We start from the raw sequence: 22,816 nt of genomic DNA, 5'->3' as shown, positions 1-22,816 counted from the left end.
CTTCCTCTCTCAAGGCGTCTTTTAAAAGTGAGTAAGGTTTATGAACTTTTACATGATATTAAAGTCACAGGGTTTTTGCAATGATGGGTCTTTCCCTCCCGTTGTTGTCCATATGTTTAGCCATTAGTTGCCACAAGTGAGGAGACGTGTTAAAGTGTCCCACTTCGCTAAGATTTCCTTCACTTGGGCACTTTATAAGCCATGGTGTCCCTTCTTCTCTCAAGGCGTCTTTGGAGAGTGAGTAAAGTCCATAGACTTTTATATTTTTGTAAGTGTCCAATGCTTCGTTTGGCTGGTGTATACGGTTGAAGAGATGCTGAAGTCTCCAGGTAAAGAAGATTTCATCAAGTCTTACCGTGAGGATGAGAAGCTGTTGATGGTCCATGGGGGTGGTAATAAGGCCGGCCATTATCTAGAGGTGGCCGTTTATGCAAAGAGTGGTCGAAAAGGTATCATTTGACTTCCCAAGGGTCGTGGAGGGTGGGGATGGCGACAGTTTGTGGGAGAGCTGTGTCAATTATTGGTCCCTTTTGAAGCCAAATCTTGGTGGTCGGGTTCTGTAGAGATTTCACCACAGGGGAAGCAAATGGGAGTAAGTGCGAAGGCTTCTTCGTCTGGGCGCTCCTTTGCGGAAGTGGTGCGTGCAACAGCCAGTTCTGTCGCGGTCTCTGGTGAGTTGAAGACGCTGCCTTTGGGTCATCTTGATTTGTTTCCAGTGGCAGATTGTTTTGAGCGGACGAATGGAGGTGAGAATCTGAGATTGGCAATGGATTGCTTTGAGTTGGAGAAGAATTTGAAGAGGGCGGAGGCCGACTCAAAGGGGATTGTTGGGTCAATGAAGAAGGCGAAAAAGAAGACGGGCACTCTCGTCAATCGCTCGCAGAAGAAGATTCTAGGGTATGCGTGGAGAAAGATGTGCGATCGGATAAAGGTCAAAGTAGGTCAGGTGGTTGGTTTTGGGCTGGACCAATACCCTCTGACGGTTTTAGGGGGTACGTTTGGGCCGGTTCTTGTCTAAGCCCAAATTGGTTTGTAAGACGATGGGCTCTGGTTTTGTTGAGGGTGACATGGGTACGAATGTTGGTCTGGGTTCGAGACTTGTTGCGGATCCTAGGCTCTCTTCAGATCCCGAGTTCGCACCGTCACCTAAAGTTGTTGCTTCTTCGTTGTCAAAGGTCATGGCATTGTTTTCATCAGCAACCAGGGATCTGGAAGTTCGCCAGAGTGGGTCTTCTCAGAAGAAGTCTGCTTTCGCCGGTAGGTGTGATTCTACTCCGATGGTCGCAAAAGAAACCTTCATGGTCTCGGCGGTGGAGGACGCAGCTCAATCTTCTAAAGTGTTTGAGAACCCTGCTGCTCCAAGGTTTGTCTTTCCTCCCTTGCTGACATCCTCTCCTGATCCTTTTTTGCTGTTGCTCGGTTCTCTGCTACAAGATGTCTTCAGCGTCACTGGAAGGTTCCCTCAGGTCTAAGGGGCCATCTCCGGCATCAGTTAGCAATGGTGTTGCGTCTATTGAGCTCCAAATTCAGCCCACCTCCATCAGGCAAAACTAGCTTTTATTCGGTGACTTATACTCAGGGGCGATAGAGTTGGGAGAAAGGATATGCCTCATTCCAGCATCGTCGGTATCTAAGCCTTTCCAGAGTTACTATAGGAAGGCTAGAGAAGGCAGAGCAGTGCATTTAAATGAGTTTAATTGCGAAAGATTTCACCTCTATGAAGAATCGGTTCTCCATTCCCAAACTTAGACAACCAACCTAGCAGATGTTTGGAGTAATATGTGCAAGGTTATTTTTTGGTAGTGCCACAATTTAGTCCTCAATATCTTCTCATCAAAGAAAGCTCTCTCTTCTTCCAAACCATCAAGAACTTGTAATTCATCCAAAAGAAGCTTTTTTGTCTCTCTAGATTGCTAAAGACCTCCACATTTGAGAGTCATGAATCAGTTTTCAATGCCTTAAGTTTGTGACCCAAAACGAAACTCAGAGAACCTTAAAAGCGATAAGAAGTCCAACACTATTTCACCCTATCCACAAAACTCTCTAAACACACACATTCTCAAGCTTGAAATACCATCTACCATCGTGAAAGCCTCTGCAAACAAGAAGAATATGAAAATGAAAAGTGTTATTTCCTAGAAATTTATCTAGTTGAGCTATACAAAAGAAATCAAATGTTGAGTAAGAGTTCGTGCAAAAGTAACCAAAAACCACCATTGAGAAGCAATGAGCATGCTCTCAAATCTCAAGCGATGGTGTTGACCGTCTGAGGTTGGGTATGGAGAATCGCTCCTTAACAATGGCAAAAGTTGTTATGGAGCGACAAGACATGGGGCGGCGTTTCTCAGTTGAGGCAAAAAATTTCTTCTTTACGGTGCGAGAAGATAGGGCAGAAGTTCGTTTGGAGGAAAGGAGGAAAGCCTTTGTTGGGTGTGTCTTCTTGGGTGTTCAAGGCTCGACTTGGCTAGTGGATAAGGTGGAAGAGGTGCTGAAATCTCCAGGTATAGAAGACTTCGCCAAGTCTTTTCGTGAAGATGAGAGGATGATTTCAGTCCACGAGGGAGGAAATAAGGCGGGCCGTTTTCTGAAGGTATCGGCTTTTGTAGAGGGCGAGCGGAAAGGTAGTATATGGATTCCCGAGGGTCGTGGTGGATGGGGATGCCGTAGGTTTGCAGGTGAGCTACGACATTTGCTGGTTATCCTTCAAGCAAAAATGTGGCCTTTAGTTTCTGAGGTTCTGTTATCGGAGGGGAAACATAAGGGGGGTTCCAGTCGTTCCTATGCAGAAGCGCTTTGCTCGGTGGACAGAGTGGATGAGAAGGTGGGGTTGATCGGCCGCAAATTGGTTTGCTCTGGGCTGCCAATGGCTTCTTACGTTTCAGCGAAGAAGACATCGAAGACCAAGGGCAATTCCGTCTCTTACAGGGTGAAATTATTTTGAGGGTTTTCTAGTGTTTTATTGGATCGGGTCAGAGGTCCTCTGGGCCAGGTTGTGGGCAGGGGTCTTAAGCCCGATGGTTTCAGGTCTGAGCATATCAGCAAGAAGCCCATTATTCCCCTTAAACCGTTCTGGAAGTCATCAAGTCAGAGTGTTAAGCTTTGTTCCAGGTCTTCCCTTCGTCTCTTACCGAAACCTGAAGCTTCCCATCACTCGAGTTCCCTGTCGGAGACAACGCCGGAGTGGTCTTCTGGGCTGTTTATGGTTCGGCCTCCTCCTGGGGGTGTGGAGGGTGATGCGTTGGTAGCCTTAGAGGGTGCAGGTCCGGCGCCGTCGATTTCTTTTGGGTGTCCTATTTGGCCAGAGTCCTCGCCATCGTCAGTTTCGAGAACGGCTCCGTTCCTGTCTTCTTCTGAGTTGGGTTGAGCAGCTTGCAAGTGATTTCGGTGCCGTCAACCCGACTTCCAGCCTCTAAAGTTTTCGGGTTTCCCCTTTCGCCAGCACCGGAACCTCTTTTGTTGGCGGCTTAGGCTCCTGTCTTTAAGTTCACTCCGTTGAGGCTGCTTCAGGTTCCTCAACCCTGTTTTGCCCCTCCGTCTCTTGCTGGAGTGGCTGAGTTGGGTGAGAAGCTGCGTTCTCCCCCCTCCCCGTGGTGGTTTCTAAGCCTTTTCAGTGTTACTACAGGAGGGCGAAGGAACTAAGGGAAGCGCATTCTGTGAAGTGGAATGATGTGCTTTTTTTTTATTCCCTAGCAGCCGCGAAGATGACTATTGGCTGTACTGTTAAGAAGATTACGGTTGCATAGCCTCCAGCGAAGAAGGTTGCAGAGCCTACCGCGAAAAAGAAGACAAAACCTCCAAAGCAAGGCCTTTCTAGGAAGGGGTTTCTCAACCTCCCCCCGATAATTTCAGTCCCTCCCGCTTCGCCTCGAGAGGTCAACACTGTCAGGGTGGCAGGACCTTCCTCCCCTCTGAGTGGTTGCATAAATGGTTTCTCCCAATCCTGAAATTGGCCTGTCGGTTTTGATCATAACGGGGAGATTGTGGTTTGGGAGGAGGAAGATGATTATTGGGATGGATTGCCCTTGGATTGGGCATTGGATGGAGATTTTAGGGAGGAGACCATGGCTATTCGGGATGCCATGGAAGTAGAATACCAGCGGGATAAGATGATTGCGCGCCAAAAGTCTAAAGGTAAAAGAGAGCTACTGAATCTACATAGCTCCATCAACTATGGCGACACGATAGATCCCTCTAGGCGTAGAAAAGGCAAGGCACACATGACGTAGGCTAGTGTACCTTGGCGGGTGGTGGGTTGCCTTGTTCTTACTTTGGTCCTTTTGTAGTTTGTTTTTGGGTGTTTTTTGGGCTTATGGGGCTTAGTTTTGTGGGTTTTCTTGGCTTTTTACGACTTAGCTTTGGTTGTTCTTGTGTATACTTCATGTGTACTTAGGGGCGCCTTACGCTTTTTTTAATAAAGTTTTATTACTTATCAAAAAACAGAATATGGAAATGATCCGAGCAAAGTTTAGGCAGCCTCTTCTAAGACAATTCAAGAACCTGGGATTCCCAATCAAGAGAGACGAGAAATCTATCAATTCTAGACCAATTGGGCGGATCCCAAACATTCGACCATGTAAACCTAAATTGGGAATATCCATGAGACCCCAATCAAAAATTAAAATCTGATAACTCCACTATAGCTTGACAAAAGCAAGCTTCACCCGATCTCTCACTAGGAAAATGAGTGACGTTGAAATCTCCCCCAATGCACCACAGCAAATTCCACCAACTACGGAAACCAGCCAATTCATCTTATAAACATCTTCTATCAAAATCAGAATTAGGACCGTACACACCTGCAAAGACCCAAGTAAACTCATCTTTGACAATTCTAAAAGAAAAGGCAACAATAAACTCCCTCATTCTTTGGTTTTTTCCACCACCCTCCTAGTGCACATAAGCAAGATCCTACCAAAAGCCCCTCTTGAATCTAAACAACATCAATCCACATGTTGACAACCCCACAAATTATGCACAATGTTATAAGACATCCTCAAGTTTAGTTTTTTTTTTTTTTTTGTAAGTAATAAAGATTTTTATTAAAAGCGTAAGGCGCCCCTAAGTATACCGGCAGTATACAAAGAAAGCACCTAGCTAGAAAGAAAACAAACAAGCCCAAAAGAACACCCAAGAAGCAGCCCACAAAATAAACATAACTAAACCCACAAGGAAATTACCCAAAACCCGAGAACAAAACACCTCAAGACCCACAAAGGCTCCCTCTAGCCTTTGGACATTTGGCGAGCCATCATCTCATCGATGATAGCCAAGAACTTCTCGCGGCGACCCGCATCCTTCGACCGCTCAATGGGCAACCTGTCCCAAAACTCAAGAACCATCTCCCGAGCACGATGGCTCAAAGCGGAAGGGGCTGTCGCAGTATTGGCAGATTTCTTACCAGGAGGAGCTGCAGAGAGGTTCTTGGCAGACTTCTTCTCTTCTACTTTTACTTTCTGCCTTGATTGATCAGGTGCCACACCAGTAGCACCTGATCTGGTTGGCAGAGGGACAAAACCCGAAGAATCTACTGCAGCCACCGAAAGGAGCAACTCTGGTGCCGACGAGGGGGGAGAACAGAATGACTTGGAGGCAGGTTCCAGGTTTGGAGCCACTGGAGCCACCTGCAAACTGCTTGACTCTCCCCTGGAAGAAGACAAAATAGGAACCGCCCCAGAAACTATCGGTGACATGGACTCTGGCCGAGGAGGACACCCTAGAAAGACCGATGACGCCTGACCTGCACCCCCTGTGTGTTTCGACATGAAAGAGCAATGGGTATGGGTTTTGGCAAAAATCGACCCAGCCTAACCCCTCTGCGCTTAGAGCCCATACCGGACCCAGCAGACCGGCCCAATAACTTCCCAACAGCCCAGCCCAAAACCCTGTTAAAACTGACGTACAACTTGATCCACGCCCGCAGATTTGAATTCAAATGAGCTGGTTTTGTGCCTCGAGCAAAGTGAGTAACATGTGTCTCCTTCTTACCCAGCGGTCAGTGAAGCAATCCCAAGTCCATTGGAACAAACGAAGAGTCTCGAGAACAAGGGAGGAGCATTGACATCTCCGTCGACCGATGAGGTTGTTTCTCCAACTCAAAACAATTCACCGCCACACGCCCGTCGTCGACCTCCCTACACCACAACTCTGTGAATAGATCCAACCCACAAAGATCAACGTGCAAAACCCGTAACCCAGAATCAAACCCATACTTGACGTGAGAAACCACAACCCCCCAAACCACAGCCGCATAGGATGGAGGAGAACCGCCCATTCGACTGGAAGACCCACCCAAACAGTCCGAAGAAGACGCCTCAAAGCCCAGTGTTCGGTCTTTAAGGCCCAAGAAGGAGTTCAACTTCCGCATCTCATCCGCAACACAAGCCCAGCCTCCACCTTTGCGGCTTTTAGGGAGCCAAATAGTCCATTTCCAACCACTCTCAGTGAAAACAACCACCTCAATGTAGCGGTCTGACTTGTTTTCACCCCCTCGAACCATCAAGGCTTTGCTGTCCTCCCGGAAGTACTTTACGAGACCCTGTTAAGGATACAACCCTAGCCCCCGAACCCTCTACAGAAACCCTAGCCGCTACTACAGCTCACAAACAAACCCTAGAGCCGTTAGGAAGATTTCCTAAATTAGACAACCAATTATCTCCTCCATATCTCTCATTAACTCCACCTTAGCCAACGGCTATATTGCCTATGAGGACATGATATTTATTCCTTATTTAAACCCTTGTAATTATAGAATAGAATTACTACTGTATAATATGCCATATATACATGGCAGCCTGTAACTCTATATATACTGCATCAATATCAATAAACATTCATTCAGCGCCTAAAGCTTTTACCCTAATTTTATATTTAGTTTACAGACCCCTCCCAGAAGCCTTCAGAGCCTCTTTGATGGTAGCTAGCAGCCATTCAGAAGCTTGAACGCCCAAAAAAATGACCCCGCAGAACCCCTTTCTCCTCTCCTCCAAATGGAGATCCGACCCTTCTAACTTCACCGAGAAAGAAAAGTATTTGGCTTCCACAAAGAAGCTCCGTTCCATCCTTAGCAAGCTTAGAGAGCTAGGAGAGCAAAAACCCGAGAGACATACCCACGGAACGAACCCTCTCAGAGATAACACCTTCCTTCCACTCTCTAAGTAAATTTTTAACTCTTAGGCGCTTATCCCTCATTCAACCCTCTCACATTCCAAGATAGTAGTTTAGGGTTTAAAAGGAATTGGCAAAAAAAAAAAAAAAAAAAAACCTTGCCCTTAACTCTGCCTTAAGCTAGAACTACCACTTTTAGAATCATTACTTAAGTACAAGACAATCTTTTTTAATTCTTTGTTCTCACTATTAACCAGTTTAGAACTGGAGGCCGAATCCATTTGGAAGCAACTCGCTTCAATGGATATAAGCAAGGCCATGACCTAGTCCACTTCCCCTTCTCAAAAACTCTAGTTTGTTTCTCAAACTTCGAAGGGCCCCACTGACGTCCTTATCACCCTTCGAACCACTCCCATGATTTGCAACGCATTTTGCACTAGCATAAAACCTAAGATTCGTTGTATCCCCAAGCACTCCACGACCATTGGCTTTTTGGACTCGCAACACTATAGCATCGGGCTTGTCGTAGCCCTCCCCGAGTAACATGGTGCTTGTCATACATTGCCCAATCCAACCAACACCTCGAGATATGACCTTTTACCAACATCATTTGTCGACGCACGCACCACCAGCATTGTTGGATGCACATTTGAGTGAGACGAAGAGTACCCACCAAGGGTTAGCCCGAGATGAATTGCTTTTTGACTATCGCTGAAGGATATCTGGAAAATGTAAAGGATCTTCTTCTTTTTTGATAAGTAATAAAACTTTATTGAAGAAAGCGTAATGCGCCCTTAAGTACACAGGAACAACCAAAGCTAACTCGCAAAAACCTAACAAAACCCACAAAACCCTAGCCACATAAGCCCAAAAAACACCCAAAAACAAACTACAAAAGGACCCAACTAAGAACAAGGTAACCCACCACCTGCCAAGGCAATCTAACCTACATCATGTGTGCCTAGCATTTCCTACGCCTAGAGGGATCAATCGCGTCGCCATAATTGATGGAGCTATGCAGATTCAGTAGCTCCCTTTTACATTTAGACTTTTGGCGTGCAATCATCTTATCCCGCTGGTATTCTACTTCCATGGCATCTCGAATAGCCATAGCCTCCTCCCCAAAATCTCCATCCAATGCCCAATCCAAGGGCAATCCATCCCAATAATCATCTTCCTCCTCCCAAACCACAATCTCTCAGTTGTGATCAAAACCGACAGGCCAATTTCGGGATTGGGAGAAACCATTTATGCAACCACTCGGAGGAGAGGAAGGTCCTACCAACGCGACAATGTTGACCTCCCGAGGTGAAGCGGGAGGGATTGAAACTATCTGGGGGAAGTTGAGAAACCCCTTTCCTAAAAAGGCCCTGCTTTGGAGGTTCTGTCTTCTTTTTCGCAGGAGTCTCTGCAACCTTCTTCACTGGAGGCTCTACAACCGTATTAACAGTATAGCCAACAGTCATCTTCGCGGCTACCAGGGAATCAGAAAAAAGCACATCAATTCACTTCACAGAATGCCCTTCCCTTAGTTCCTACGCCCTCTTGTAAAAACACTAAAAGGGTTTAGAAACTACCAAGGGGAGGGGAGAACACAGCTTCTCACCCAACTCAGCCGCTTCAGCGAGAGATGAAGGAGCAAAATAGGGTTGAGGAATCTGAAGCGGCCTCAACGGAGGGAACTTAAAGACAAGAGCAGTAGAAGGAGCCAAAGCCGCCAACAAAAGAGGTTACGCTGCTGACGAAAGGGGAAACTCGAAAACTTTAGAGGTTGGAAGCCAGGTAGACGGCACCGGAATCACCTACAAGCTGCTCGACCCACCCCCAGAAGAAGACAGGAACAGAGCTGTTCCAGAAACTGACGACGGCGAGGGCTTCGGCCAAAGAGGACACCCAAAAGAAATTGACGGCGCCGGACCCGCGCCCTCTAAGGCTACCAACGCATCAACCTCCACACCCCCAGAAGGAGGCCGAACCAAAAACAGCCCAAAAGACCACTCCGGCGTTGTCTCTGGCAGGGAACTAGAGCGTCGGGAAGCTTCAGGTTTCGGTAAGAGAAGAAGGGAAGACCTGAAACAAAGCTTAACACTCTGACCCAATGACTTCTAGAACGGTTTAAGGGGAATAATGGGCTTCTTGCTGAAATGCTTAGACCTAAAACCATCGGGCTTAAGACCCCTGCCCACAACTCGGCCCAGAAGACCTCTGACCCGATCCAATAAAACACTAGAAAACCCTAGAAATAATTTCACCTAGTAAGAGACGGAACTGCCCTTGGTCTTCAATGTCTTCTTCGCTGAAACGTAAGAAGTCGCCGACAGCCTAGAGCAATCCAACTCGTGACCGATCAACCCCACCTTCTTCTCATCCACACTGTCCATCGAGCAAAGCGCTTCTGCATAGGAACGACTGGAGCCCCCCTTCTGTTTCCCCTCCAATAACGGCACCTCAGAAGGCCACATTTTTGCTTCAATGATAACCAGCAAATGTCGTAGCTCACCCGCAAACCTACGCCATCCCCATCAACCACAACCCTCAAGAATCCATATACTACCTTTCCGCTCACCCTCTGCAAAAGTCGATACCTTCAGAAAACATCCGGCCTTATTTCCTCCCCCGTGGACCGAAATCATCCTCTCATCTTCACGAAAAGACTTGGCGAAGTCTTCAATACCCGGAGATTTCAGCACCTCTTCCACCAAATCCACCAGCCAAGTCGAGCCTTGAACACCCAAGAAGACACACCCAACAAAGGCTTTCCTCCTTTCCTCCAAACAAACTTCTACCCTATCTTCTCGCACCGCAAAGAAGAAATTTTTCGCCTCAACCGAGAAACGCCGCCCCATGTCTCGTCGCTCCATAACAGCTTTCGCCACTGGTAAGGAACGATTCTCCATACCTAACCTCAGACGGTCAACACCACCGCCAAATAAATATCCATATAAAGATTTTTTTCCCCATGAATGTATGTAACTATGAAGAATGTTGCCCTAAGGATATGTAAAGGATCTTCCATAACTCGAGAACAAATGTTGACCATCCTCTACCACCTCTGCCTTCTGGTACAACCCCAAAGCCCCTCTGACAACTGCCTCCATATTCTGTGATAGCCAAATATCACCCGAACTTGTTCGGACACCGTTGGGCAATAAAGGCTTTCAAACCCACCTTGGAGGATCTCAAAAACTCCTTCAAGACCTCTGCTAGAAGCAAATCTTCCATGGTAGCCAACAACCAATTCACGCTAACTCTACCCACGGATACAAAATGCACGATGCCCCTACTCCTTTCGAAAACTCGTAAGACTAAAACCCCCTCTTCTAAGGCAATTTCAAATGACTTAGCTTCCACATATAGCCAATTCAAATAACCCATTGCAGAATACCAAAACGACAGGTAAGGAACGTCGGGGCGTGCTAAACAGAGAGAGGAAGAGGCATTTTTTGAGGACTTAGTAGTAATCAGCCAGCATCACCATCTAGGAAACATGAATATGAAATGGGAGTCCGATAATTATCACCACTATGCAGAGTATTGGTCACTCTTACACTTCCTATGTTTTTGACTTAGCAATCTCTTACACGTAACTACGGAGTTAGGCAACATTAACATCACCAAATTCGCAACTTATTAAACATTCCTAATTTACTATCAAAAAAAAGATATGTGACATAGGCACACACAAAAGATGCTTAGTAAAATAGTTAACAGTCAAAACACAATCTCACGACAGCTGCAAGCAATTACTCACAGTTCTAAGCAATCCAATTATGACTGGTAGGAGACGATCTCGAAAATTAGTGGTCTCTTCTTCATCCAACTTAACCTGCTGACATGTCAATTCAGTTATCAATTCATGGCTTCATCCAAAATTAGTCCTAGAAATCACAAAAATTATAAATAAATACATATAAAAATAATAATAAAAAAAACAACAAAAAAAAAATAGGATGTAGAAGCAACCGTAAGACAGAAGAACACAATGAACCAAAATTTCAAAACATGCGACTCTATGCATGTTAAAAACGAGGAAATGAAATGCATGCAATGATCAGGGCGCTCAACCAAACAAGTAAAAAATCATATTCTATTTCAGGCACCAAAAAAGCTCCAAATAGTGAAACCATTAGAGTTATGAACCACAGAAGAAGCATAATATGAGCCAGACTTAGGATCCAATTTAAGACGAATAACTCCAATCAGAAAGAAGGTTCTAGTTATGAAAATGGTTGGGAATATTAGAATATAATATACAATTATGAGGGCAATCTTTTTTTGATGACGAGAAACCCCTCCAAAGTAGAGTTACTTTATGTACCCACCCATGTCAGATAAACCTCAGACCCATGTAAAGAACCCTCTCCACACGGATTGGGTAATACTCTGGCTTCGCCGACGAGCTGGCCCCAATGAATTATTTGCATCCAAAGGGATTTGAACCTTAGACGTCATGGGACTAACACAAAGACCAAGGCCCTTACAGCAGAGGAATATTAGAATTTAATATTTCTTTGAGGGCCTTCAGTACTGGTTGTTATCCGAAAATATAAATTTTTTAGGCCCAACATATATAAGGCGGAAAAGAATATATAGGTGCATTAAATATCAAGTATATATGCTAAACACGATTTTGATGTTATGGTAAATCAAGTGATCATAAAAAAATTTGAAACATAAGCAACAGCTGACGATAATCCTAGCCTAATAAGTCACAAACAGAACTACCACTATGTAGATGATTGACAACTTCACAGTTACTTGTGGAACAAGATGGAACATTAGTAGCCAAGACAATTATACTTGCATATTAGGAACAGTAGTCAGCCTTTTATGTAAAAAACTATAAATGATTGTAGAACTTTGAATAGAATAACACTGTTCCAGCTAAGATGATTGTTTGTTTCATTGTCCAAACTTGAAAGCCTTCACAGCCTTGATATTATGGTCTAGCATTCCCGAATATATTACCAATTGAAAAGGACATCAAGACATGTTTCCTCTCATCAGTAAAACACAATCCAATGGAGAAAATTACAATGGCCCGTTTCAAATTCCCCCTCCCCTCCCCTTAGGAATTTTTTTTGAATGATTGGAAAATATAATTGATTTGGATATAAAGTTGAAATAATTTATATGGAAGAGTGAAAAAAAAAAAAAAAAAAAAAAAAAAATTGTATTGTAGTGAGTTTTTTATTTAAAAAGTAATAAAAAAGTGTTGATGTGATATAAAAAGTGAAAAAAGTTAAGAATGTTTTGAAGTTGATGTTTTTTTGAATAAGGGAAGAGGAGGGGGAGGGGAATTTCAAAAGGGGTCAATCTCTAGCATGGATGCAAGATTCACTAAGCATACTAAATAGAGGAACCAGAACATTCAATTTCAAAGGCAGAAAAAAATAAAATAAACCACTAAGCTTACATCATCATCTTTCCCATTTATTGGAACGGAAGCCCTTGCTTTCACTTGGGACAAAATCACTACATCTGAACCTCCAGCATCATGTATTGAAGCACGCATAAATTCTGCTGAAAGAATGCTACAAGAATAAATGTAATCAGTTACTGTTGACCTACACATTCAGACCTCTTTTTTACTTTTCATTTTAATGAAATAAGTAGTCTAGAAAAGAAGCAATATGTCGATCAGTAATACTAGGTTAAACAGAGATTTGGCAGAATTGAGTCATGGAAAACGGCCAAATTAACCACAGGTCTGATTAAAATCCAATATATAGAGAAATGTGTATTTCATGAAATTATGGCATGCAGAAGATGGTGAAAAGTATGAAAGACTGTATAAGAAACAACATTTAGTGTCTGAAAAAGAACCTCAAAAACAAACCCAAACAATCATACAACTGCCGCAAGAATACTAAATTTCCAAATTTTAATGCATTACCTCAGCCAAAAAACAGGTCAAAAGAAAACATGTCCAGGAGGCAAGGATACCCACTAGAAAAATAATGTATTCATGAGCTTACTTACATAACCGGATCCACTCCGTTGCACATACAAAGTAAAGAAAAATAAGCTAAAAGAAGAAAGAGCACCAAAAATAAAAAAGGCCCTAGCACACGGCACATAGAGGAATAATCGTGGTCTTGAAACTTAATTCTACGGGATAAAGAGTTAAACTGGCCATTGTCAATAAATTCTTCACTAATCAATATACAAATACAGAGCCAATTTGTGGGGGTGGAGGGGAAGAAAGGATAATTGTTCAAAAACAGTATGCAAAAATATGATATTCTTTTGAATAGTAAATATACATATACATTTTATTGAGCAATTAAAATAAGAGAACTTTTTTTTTTTGTGGGGGGAGAATAAGAGAAGTAACTTAAGTACATTGGATGTACACTTGAACATCTAAGGTTGTAATCGAGCCAAATATTAAAAGTTCAAAAATTGGTTTATTTAATTTAATTTCGAGTACGAAACGAGCTCAAGCCCTCAACAAAGATAGATTACATATTCAAGCAGAGTTCATTTATTTTTAACAAACTCAAGCAATCAGGTTGATTAACTTACTCATGAACAAATAAACCAAATACCATCACTGCAATTTTATAGCTTTTTATAAATCTATGCTAATTATTAGTTACTTACTTATTGTAGTTTATTAGATATTATGAACTTACAAAAAGTAAATTTACCAACCTTGTATCATTCGAGCCCATCGCCTAATTCGGTACAAATCTAAACCTACTCTCATGTGGAGAATGAGGAGCATTGGGGTATACTCCGTAGGCTCGGGTGCGGACGCGAGCTCGAGTACTCATTCGGCTCATCCCACTGCCGCTCCGATAGCTCTGTCGGAACTCCCTCGAGGCAATGCCGCTCATTCTAGTGGAGGTAAGAAGGAGAATCTAAGCGTCTTGAGGGGTATTTCAATAAAGAGTCTTGTTGGCGGTCTACTGTCAACATTGGTTTTTGAGTCCTAGCTGCCGCCAGCGCTTTAGGCACCCTCCTTCGAGCAGTCGCAGCCTATCCTCCGACACCAAAGCTCGATAGCTACTAGGGCAGTGCTAACAGTCTCCTGCTTTGGGCTCCTCGATTTTGGTTCCATTCAGGGGTGACAATTCATGCTCACATATAGGGTTCAGGTCATGTCGATGCATGGATATAAAACTATATAGGTCAACCCTAACCCGACCCATTTAATTAAATAGGTTAGCCCCCTCAACCCTAACCCGCTAATTTTATGTTGAGACTTGAGTTAGTGTCGAGTTCATATCAGTTTGCAAATCGAGTAAAAAATTGTCAACCCTAAATATCTTGTGTTGGGTTCAAGTCGTGTCAAGGCATGGGTATAAAAACTATGTAGGTCAACCCATTTAATTAAACAGGTCAAACCCCTCAACCCTAACCTGCTATGGTTCTTGTTGAGTTCGCGGATCGTGTCAAAAAATGTCAGCTCTAATTTCACTATTGTTGATTATAGTCCCAGGAGGATGCCTAGCCTTGTAAAGCATGTTGATTTTTGCACCGAGACTATTGTTGACATGGCTAGTGGGTAATAGCATTAGGGCTTTCGAAGCTAATGTGCATAAACCAGAGACAGCCTCCCACACTAAGGGTGGAAATTCTAGTTGAGACTGAGTTAAGATGATGATTTTTTCGATTCTTTATGAACCCTAAGTTATTATCTTGGAATGTGAGAGTGTTAAAGGAGGGGGACGAACGTTTAAGGGTTTGCAATTACTCAGAGAGTGGAAGGCGGATGTTGTTTGTTTTCAGAAAACTAGATTGGAATATGTCTTCTAGTCTTGGGCGTAGTTTGTGGGGTTACCAACATGTGGATTGGTATTGTTTAAATTCTAGAGGGACATCTAGTGGAATTCTACTTATGTGGGATAGGAAGGTGGTTGAAAAAGTCGAACAATGTGTGGGGATGTTTGTTGTAGCTTGTTCCTTCAGAAATGTTGATGATCATTTCAAATGGGCTTTTTTTTTATGAATTGGCTTTTGCGAGTGTTAATGGTCCTAATTCTGATTGCGATTTAAGGTTTTTATGGGACGAATAGACCAGCATGCTCATTTGGTGGGACTTGTCATGGTGCATTGGGGAAGATTTTAATGACACTCGTTTTCCTAATGAGAGATTGGGTGAAGCCTGTTTTTGCTATGGTGGAATTCTCATATTTTATTTTCAACCATGGTCTCATGGATATTCCTTGTGTAGGAGGCAACTTCACCTGGCCGAACAATCAGGATCCTCGCTCTTGGTCTAGAATAGACTGATCTCATCGTCCCACTTCTCTAGCTCGATGCTTGATGCTCCTTCGATGGTTGAGTCTGCGGATTGTGTCCAGCCTTTCTCTCCTTTGGAGTGGTCTCTGCGGTGGGGTTCAGGTCCATGGGGCAAGAGGATAAGACTATGACTTTCCTCTGTGCCCTTGATGAGGAGCATATTCGGGAGGATAAGCTTATGGGTTGAGAGCTTTAGGGGCTTAGGGGTTTGGATTGTTTTGTAGGATGTTGTTTGGAGTGGGTCGATGTTGAGGTGTTTATTTCTCATATACTTTGTGTGTACTAAGGGCGCCTTACACTGTTATTTATAAAATTTGCACTTATCAAAAAAAAAGACCCCCTGATTAGGGAAGTCCAATTTCCTAAGGTGTCCCACAAAAGGCTGCAAAGACTTTGCCCGGATCACTTCCCTATTCTTCTTGAATGTGGAGACTTTCATGGAGGTAAAAGGCATTTCAAGTTCGAAAATATGTGATTGAAATCATAGGGTCTCATGGAAAGGTCAAAACAGAGGAGACTTCTTACCACTTTCAAGGTTTTCCGAGTTTCATTTTGGCTCGCAAACTAAAGGCTTTGAAAGCGGATTGGAAAGTCTGGGATGAGGTGTTTGGCAATGCTTCTTTTGGATGAATTACGAGATCTTGATCATTTGGAAGAAGAAAGAGCTTTATGTGATGAGGAGAAAATGAGGAAGGCTTTACTGTTAGTGACTTGGGTCCACTCTTATGGAGGAAGAAATCGAGGGCATTGTGGCTTGGAAAGGGTGACAAATGCACTACATTTTTTCATCCAAGTGGCCAACTCGAATAGAAGAAATAACTCCATTGAGTATTTGACGGTTAATGGTACAATTTTTACTGATCATTCTAAGATTAGTGAGCACATTGTGCAATTCTATGATAGTTTGTATACCAAACAGTTTAGTTGGCGGCCTAATTGGATGGCCTTTCTTTTGATTTCATTGTAAGATTCAGGCTAATTGGTTGGAAAGGGCGTTTGAGGAAGGTGAGGCTTTTGAGGTGGTGAAAGCCTTGAACAGTGATAAGTCCCCGAGCCCGATAGTGATTTTACGGTGTTCTTCCAAGCTTGTTGGGATGTTTTAGAAGAAAGTATTATGAATGTTTTTTTGATTAGTAAAAGTTTAAACCGTTTTAATAGAAAATATTATGAATGTTTTCCATGATTTTCAGGCTAGAGGCAAGATTAAAAGAAGTCTAAATGCAACCTTCATTGCTCTCATTTCGAAAAATAAATAAATTAAAAAAAAAAAAAAAAAAAAAAAAAAAAAAAGAAGGTCTATTGATATTAAGGATTAAAACCTATTAGTCTGGTGGGTGCAGTTTATTAAATTATTGCCAAAGTACTTGCCAACAAGTTGAAAATGGTTTTGGAGAAGATTATTTCCAACTATTGTAATGCATTCATCAAGGGAAGGTAGATTCTAGATTCCGTTCTCATTGCTAATGAACGTCTTGGAAGTAGGATCAGATCTAGGGAGCCAGGGGTTCTTTGTAAATTAGATATTGAAAAGGCTTATGATCATGTTGATTGGAGGCTTTTTGTTGTCTATGATAAGAAGGTGCGGTTTTGGGGAGAAATTGTGTAATTGGATAGCTCACTATATTTCTTCTATGCGCATTTCTGTTTTTTTAAACGGCTCTCTGACGAGTTTTTTCAATAGTTATCGTGGCTTAAGGCAGGGTGACCCTTCGTCTCTTTTGTTGTTTGTCATCATTATGAAAGCTTTACGAGAAATAATCTCTACTATAGTAAATGGGGTTTCTTTATCAGGCTTTTCAATGGGGCCTATGAATTTTTTTTTTATAGGTAAGCAAAGAAATAGCAATAAAAAAGCGTCAGGTACCCCTAAACATACAAGGAGGACGCCCAAACAAAAGAAAAACAAAAAACAAAGAAAGAACACCAGAAAAACCCAAAAGACAAAAGAAACCCCCACTCTACCACATAAACCCAAAGCCCTCAAAGAAACGTGGGGTACTTTACACAACAGCAAGGACCCTCTTGCCTTTAACCCGGTTAAAACCAACACCCCTAGCATCAAAATTGATCGAGCATTCTACATTCTTAAGCTCTTTTTTCTCTTTTTACTTAGGAGCATAGACAAAGCGCTGCCCCTCATCAATTAAAGTCAAGAAATCTAGAAAACTCTTCTCAGTCCCCTCGTAAGAAACCCCCATCGTGTGATAACACGACCTAGCATCTTACACTACCATGGGGTATACAATAACCCCTTCGTTAGGATCATCCCCCTTCGAAGATTTGCCCACCTCGAACACTCAAGAAGACTGATGGTCCCTCCAAGACATACTAGGTAAAAATTGGGGTGAACACCTAGTCACCGAGGAGAACAGCCTAGGCGGAAACAAAACCCAATGAAAAGAGGGAGGGCCTATGAATGTTGATAGGCTTAACATTTCACATCTTCTGTTTGCATATGATACTTTGATATTCTGCAAGGCAAACCCAAATCGCCTCCATCACTTGCAATAATTGTTCTTATGTTTCAATGCAGTCTCAAGTTTGAAGATTAATTTGGCTAAATCAAAATTAGTCCTTATTGGCAATGCCAATAACGTAGAAGGTCTAGCTCATATTTTGGGATGCAAGGTTTCTTCCTTACCTATGATGTATCTAGGTCTTCAGCTAGGAGCTTCCTCTAAGGCTAAATCTTTTTAGGATGGCAACAATGAGAAGATTTGAGCATTATTTGGCTAGTTGGAAGCAATTGTGCCTGTCTAAGGGTGGAAGCATTACTTTAATTAAGAGTACCCTGTCTAATTTGCATACTTTTTTCTGCATGTTGGAGAGGGCAGCTTGGTGGATATCTTTGCATGTGCGGAGAGGGTAGTTTGGTTGTGTTCTGAGGATAGCAGTGTGGGAGATGATCCTACCTTGCTTTTTTTTTTTCTTTTTTTTTTTTTTGATAGGCAAGCAAAAAGTTTTTTTAATCCTACCTTGCTTAGAGTGATGCATATGAAGAGAAAGAAATTATCGAAATTTTGAAGATTGTGAGAGGATGGTGGTGAAGCTAATGGCCTTCTTCTTCAAAACCCTTTACCAATGGACAACTGCCTATGATTGTCATCATATTTCTGATTTTCTTGATTTTCTTGATCTTTTTTCTTTTCCTGGTGAAGTGTTTCTTTTGTCTTCATATGGTTGCACCCTTTTGCTTTTTAATAAATTTCTATCACTTATCAAAGAATATTTAACACAAAATAAACTATTTATACATATCTTATGACCATAATGTTTAGACAATTCAATATCAAGTATATATAAACACAACTTTTACTTTGAATGTGATATGCCCATGTGCGCGTGTCTATAACTTCCCTACGCATTAGAAAGATAAGTCCCTCTCATCTTTTTAAATATGTAAAATGTTCACGTTACAAAAGTTAAACCAAAATAAAAACTAAAGTTATAAGAGCTTATATGAGCAAAGTTTTCTAAGACCTGGACACGATCAAAAAAGAAGCCTAAAGTTCAAACACAATTCCTTTATTGAACAAATCAAACTTGGGTCGAGTTTGCACAGTTGATCTTGAGTTATCATGAACAACTCAGTTTGTTTGCAGCCCTAAGAGCATCCTAACATTACAATCAAGAATGTAGTGAATCAAAAAAAATCCAGTATAGTCAATGAACAATTGCGATCCATCCATTGCAAAAACACAAGACTTGGTGCAAGTACAATGCTTTAGCCAAGACCACCAAAAACACTTCCAAAAAAAAATATTAAGTAACACCCTTTTCCAATAAGATAACCACCACACACAAAAGGTGGCAGAGAGAGCACGAGTAAAGAAAATTTAGTTCATTAGTTGGATAAACTCCAACGTCATAGGGTAACTATTGTGTATATATTAATGTATGTTAGAAAAACAAAAACAACTAAAAGTATCTAACAAAGAAAGGAAAACACTTAAAGATGGATCTTGACAAGATTTGCTATACAATACAAAACGCTAGACATGTGAGAAACCTGTTCAAATATGTTGTGCTAGAACGAGAGACTTGAGATGGACAAGTGGCCAGCAAGAAAGAATAGGCATAGAAAGAGATATATGTAGTTACAATTCAAATAACCCCCGAAAAGATAAGATTATCAGAGTTGATCTAGCCTATCTACTTAAGTGCAGAATGCTAGAATGAGAAACTTGTTCAAATATGTTGTAATAGAATGGGAGGCTTGATATGGACAAGCGGCCAGCAAGAAGAAACAATAGAAAGAGATACATGAAGTTACATTTCACATAACCCCAGACCAGACCTTTAGAGTTGATCCAGCCTGTTTACTAAAGTGAGGCAAACACCAGTAAATCAATGATCAATAGAAGCCTATGCCACTTTCATGTCAACACGAGCTCACACTTTAAGGTCAGCTCAAGCAATGACCAATAGGAGCCTGTGCCACATTCAGGTCAGCCCAAAGTATAAAACCTTAGTCTAACTCCAACCAAAGCCTAATATCAGCATAAATTATTCTTCCTGAACTCAACCCAATTGTCAAAATGGTCATCAGTCACAATCCAGTTTGGCCCAAATTAACAGCATATAAATGCGAAACAGACCTGTAATTCCAAAATGCATGATCCACATTGCACACTCACAAGCATACAAAATTTAAATGAATACATACTATGAAAGGAACTACTGAAAAATAGTATCTTGATGGGGCCTAGATCTCAGGTTAACAAAAACAACATAGACAGCCCCTATTAGCTCCTGATGAATCATTAACCAATATCATGTCTTTCTTTCTACCAAAATCAAAATTCTTTACACCACCTTCCTTGTAAGCTCACATCACTCTGCCTCAAAGGTTCATCACCAACTATTTTTTTTTTATAAGTAATTGCAATTTTATTTAAAAAAACAGCGTAAGGCGCCCCTAGTATACACGAAGTATACAAGAAGCAACAACCTCACCACCGACCTGACGAGAAACAGCCCACAAAACAACCCAACCCTAAGCCCCTAAAGCTCACAATCCTCAATCATATCCCACCTCCTATGATCCTCATCAAGGGCAGAGAGGAAAGCCACAGTTTTATCTCCCTTATCCCCGAAAATCGAAGAACACACCAAAGACAACTTCAAAGGAGAGATAGCCTGGAGACCACACGCAGAATTGAGAGGGCGAGGATGAGGATGAGGAAGGAAGAATCCTCCCTTCCGGTGAGCCCATCACAAGGGAAACTTGAGGACCCCACTATTTAAACTAACCATTTTATCACTTACAAAAAATAAATAAATAAATAACCATTTTATCCATGAATGCGCATTTTTTTTTCATATTCATTGCCTTTTCTATTTGTTTCCATCCATCCTTCTGATCATCCTCCTTTTTCTGCAATATTAGACATGTTCAGTGATGAACAAGAGTGGTTCACTGAGGGTATGATGCTGATGCTATGAAAGGAAGAAGGGAAATAGGTGATGATGCTGAGCAAAAGCCAAAAGATAAACAAACTGTAGGGGAAGATGGCATAGTTGTGATTAAAGCAAGTAAGGGGTTTTAAGGTGAGGAGTCAAGGAGCATGGCAGCACATGCAACTGCGGGTGGTCCTTTAATCTTCAAGTGGCTGATAATGCAACTACGTTACCTAGTTAAGGACTACTGTGACATGAAAGTAGTGAACTGCAAAAAATAGAGAAAAAACATTCATAATATGGATGGCAGATATTTCAAACTTAATAGACTTATATATGGCATAATTGTCGAAGCAAACCAAAGATAAAGAAGGGGCCAAACATCAGGTGAAGAAAACAGTACTAAAAGGCGTGAGAAATGTTATATTAATTATGAGGAGTCCAGTTGTGGCAAAGGCAAAAGGAAGTAGTGTATTTGGGGGTCTTTTTTGTTTTTTTTGGTTTGTTGGGTTCTTTGCTTGTTTGGGCTGTTTTGTGGGTTTTGGGTTTCTTTTTAGTTTTTTTTCCCTGCTGTTTCTTTCTTTCTTGTCGTTGGTGTCCTTGTGTACACTTCCAGTGTACTTTAAGGGCATCTTACGCTTTTTATAAAATCCTCTTACTTATCAAAAAAAGAAATGAAGCTTCTGGCCTGAAAGGACAATCCTACCAGCTGGGTCATTCTGATACAATAGGTTTCAGATAATTGCTACAAGCAAAACTCTGGTTCAGGAAACCCCTTTATTTCCACGTTAGTGCCAGCTTGGCAGCTGTTGATTATGATTTCTATAGGATATGTAGGTCATTCTTGGTGCCATTGTCCTTGTAGCTCAATACTTCAGTGTTGATACATCAAAAACAGGGAGAGAGGTTTTTAACTACCCAGCAATATGTACCATAGGGCATGGCTCCCATTTCATATAGCCTTTTAATGAAATTATTCATACACTTTTTCATGATTTTCACTTATCAAAAAAAACTTTGTAGATTTCAATGCACTCCACAAGTTGGACCCACTGGACAAGAACCACGATCGAGGACACTATACCCGAGGTTGGCTGGCTCTTCGTGAGGCGTGGCTCGAGAAGCTTCTCCATCGAAGAAGATGAAGGGCTTCGAGACCCTTCGTTCGTGGAAAAAGCTGTTGGATCAAGTTAAGACAGAAGTGGACCAGGTTAATGGGTGCGTTGTAACACCCTAGTCCCATATTGGAAAGATGAGTAGCCCACATAGAGTGGGTGGTTTATAAAGATAATCATGAGTCGTAAGTCCCAAGTCCCATATTTCCTGGTTTTTAGGTGAAACTGAGCTTTATAAAAATTTTAAGAAATCTCCAAGTTGACTAGTCATTTTGGGGTGATAACGCAGATGTGGCTAATACTTTTCCCTAGATTGTTACATGCGTGGTCGTGGGATGAAGGGCTTTGGGCTAGGCCAGAAGCCAAATTCAGTGTGTAAGCGCAAGAGTGGTTTAAGTATGCAGGTTGGGTTCTCGCTTGCGGGCCAAAAGACCAATGCCAAGAGGGTCAACTTGGTGGGCTCAGTCACAGGCTTTGGGCTAGTCGTGGGCTTTGCTGACTTGGGGCCTAGGCCGTCAACGGGTTTTGAAGAGGATAATGGGTTTTCAACGGGTTCTGATCCTGGGTTTTGGCCGAATCCTCTCGGCTCTTCGAAGGTGTCGACGACGGCAATCAAGGTTGGCATCGACGACGGCAATCAAGGTTGGCGTCGACGACGGCAATCAAGGTTGGTGTCATCGACGGCAACCAAGGTTGGTGTCAACGACGGCAACCAAGGTTGGTGTCGGAGGCATCAGAGCCAGTCAAGGTTGGTGTCTTTGGATATGAGGGGTCTAATCCGATTAGTTTGAATATGCCAAATGTCACCTTTGGTCAAGTCCAATCATCTTTGAGGCCGTGTTCACCAGTAAGTATGGTTACTTTGCAATCATGGGCATTAATCACCCAAAAAATGGCCCACAATATTCTATAATCGCAAGTACAAGGCTAAGAGGGAGACAAAGTTG

At 42.2% G+C, this 22,816-nt stretch overlaps 1 protein-coding gene across 4 annotated transcripts in view; it reads right to left on the bottom strand.

The window, feature by feature from the left end:
• Positions 1 to 22,816, bottom strand: part of LOC133869629 (vacuolar protein sorting-associated protein 54, chloroplastic) — a 60,621-nt gene that overhangs the window by 29,479 nt on the left and 8,326 nt on the right. For 3 of the 4 annotated variants that reach the window (XM_062306677.1, XM_062306678.1, XM_062306675.1), the window contains exons 4-5: positions 12,521 to 12,638; positions 10,856 to 10,933 (exon numbers count right to left, since the gene is read on the bottom strand). In XM_062306677.1, the coding sequence (XP_062162661.1) occupies positions 10,856 to 10,933; positions 12,521 to 12,638 (196 nt within the window). The remainder of the gene's footprint in view (positions 1 to 10,855; positions 10,934 to 12,520; positions 12,639 to 22,816) is intronic. The other variant, XM_062306676.1, reaches the window with a different exon arrangement.

Source organism: Alnus glutinosa, chromosome 5 (assembly GCF_958979055.1).
Source record: "Alnus glutinosa chromosome 5, dhAlnGlut1.1, whole genome shotgun sequence".
NCBI lineage: Eukaryota > Viridiplantae > Streptophyta > Magnoliopsida > Fagales > Betulaceae > Alnus > Alnus glutinosa.
The sequence above is the reverse complement of the archived record's forward strand: the minus strand, read 5'-3'. Positions and strand labels throughout refer to the sequence as shown.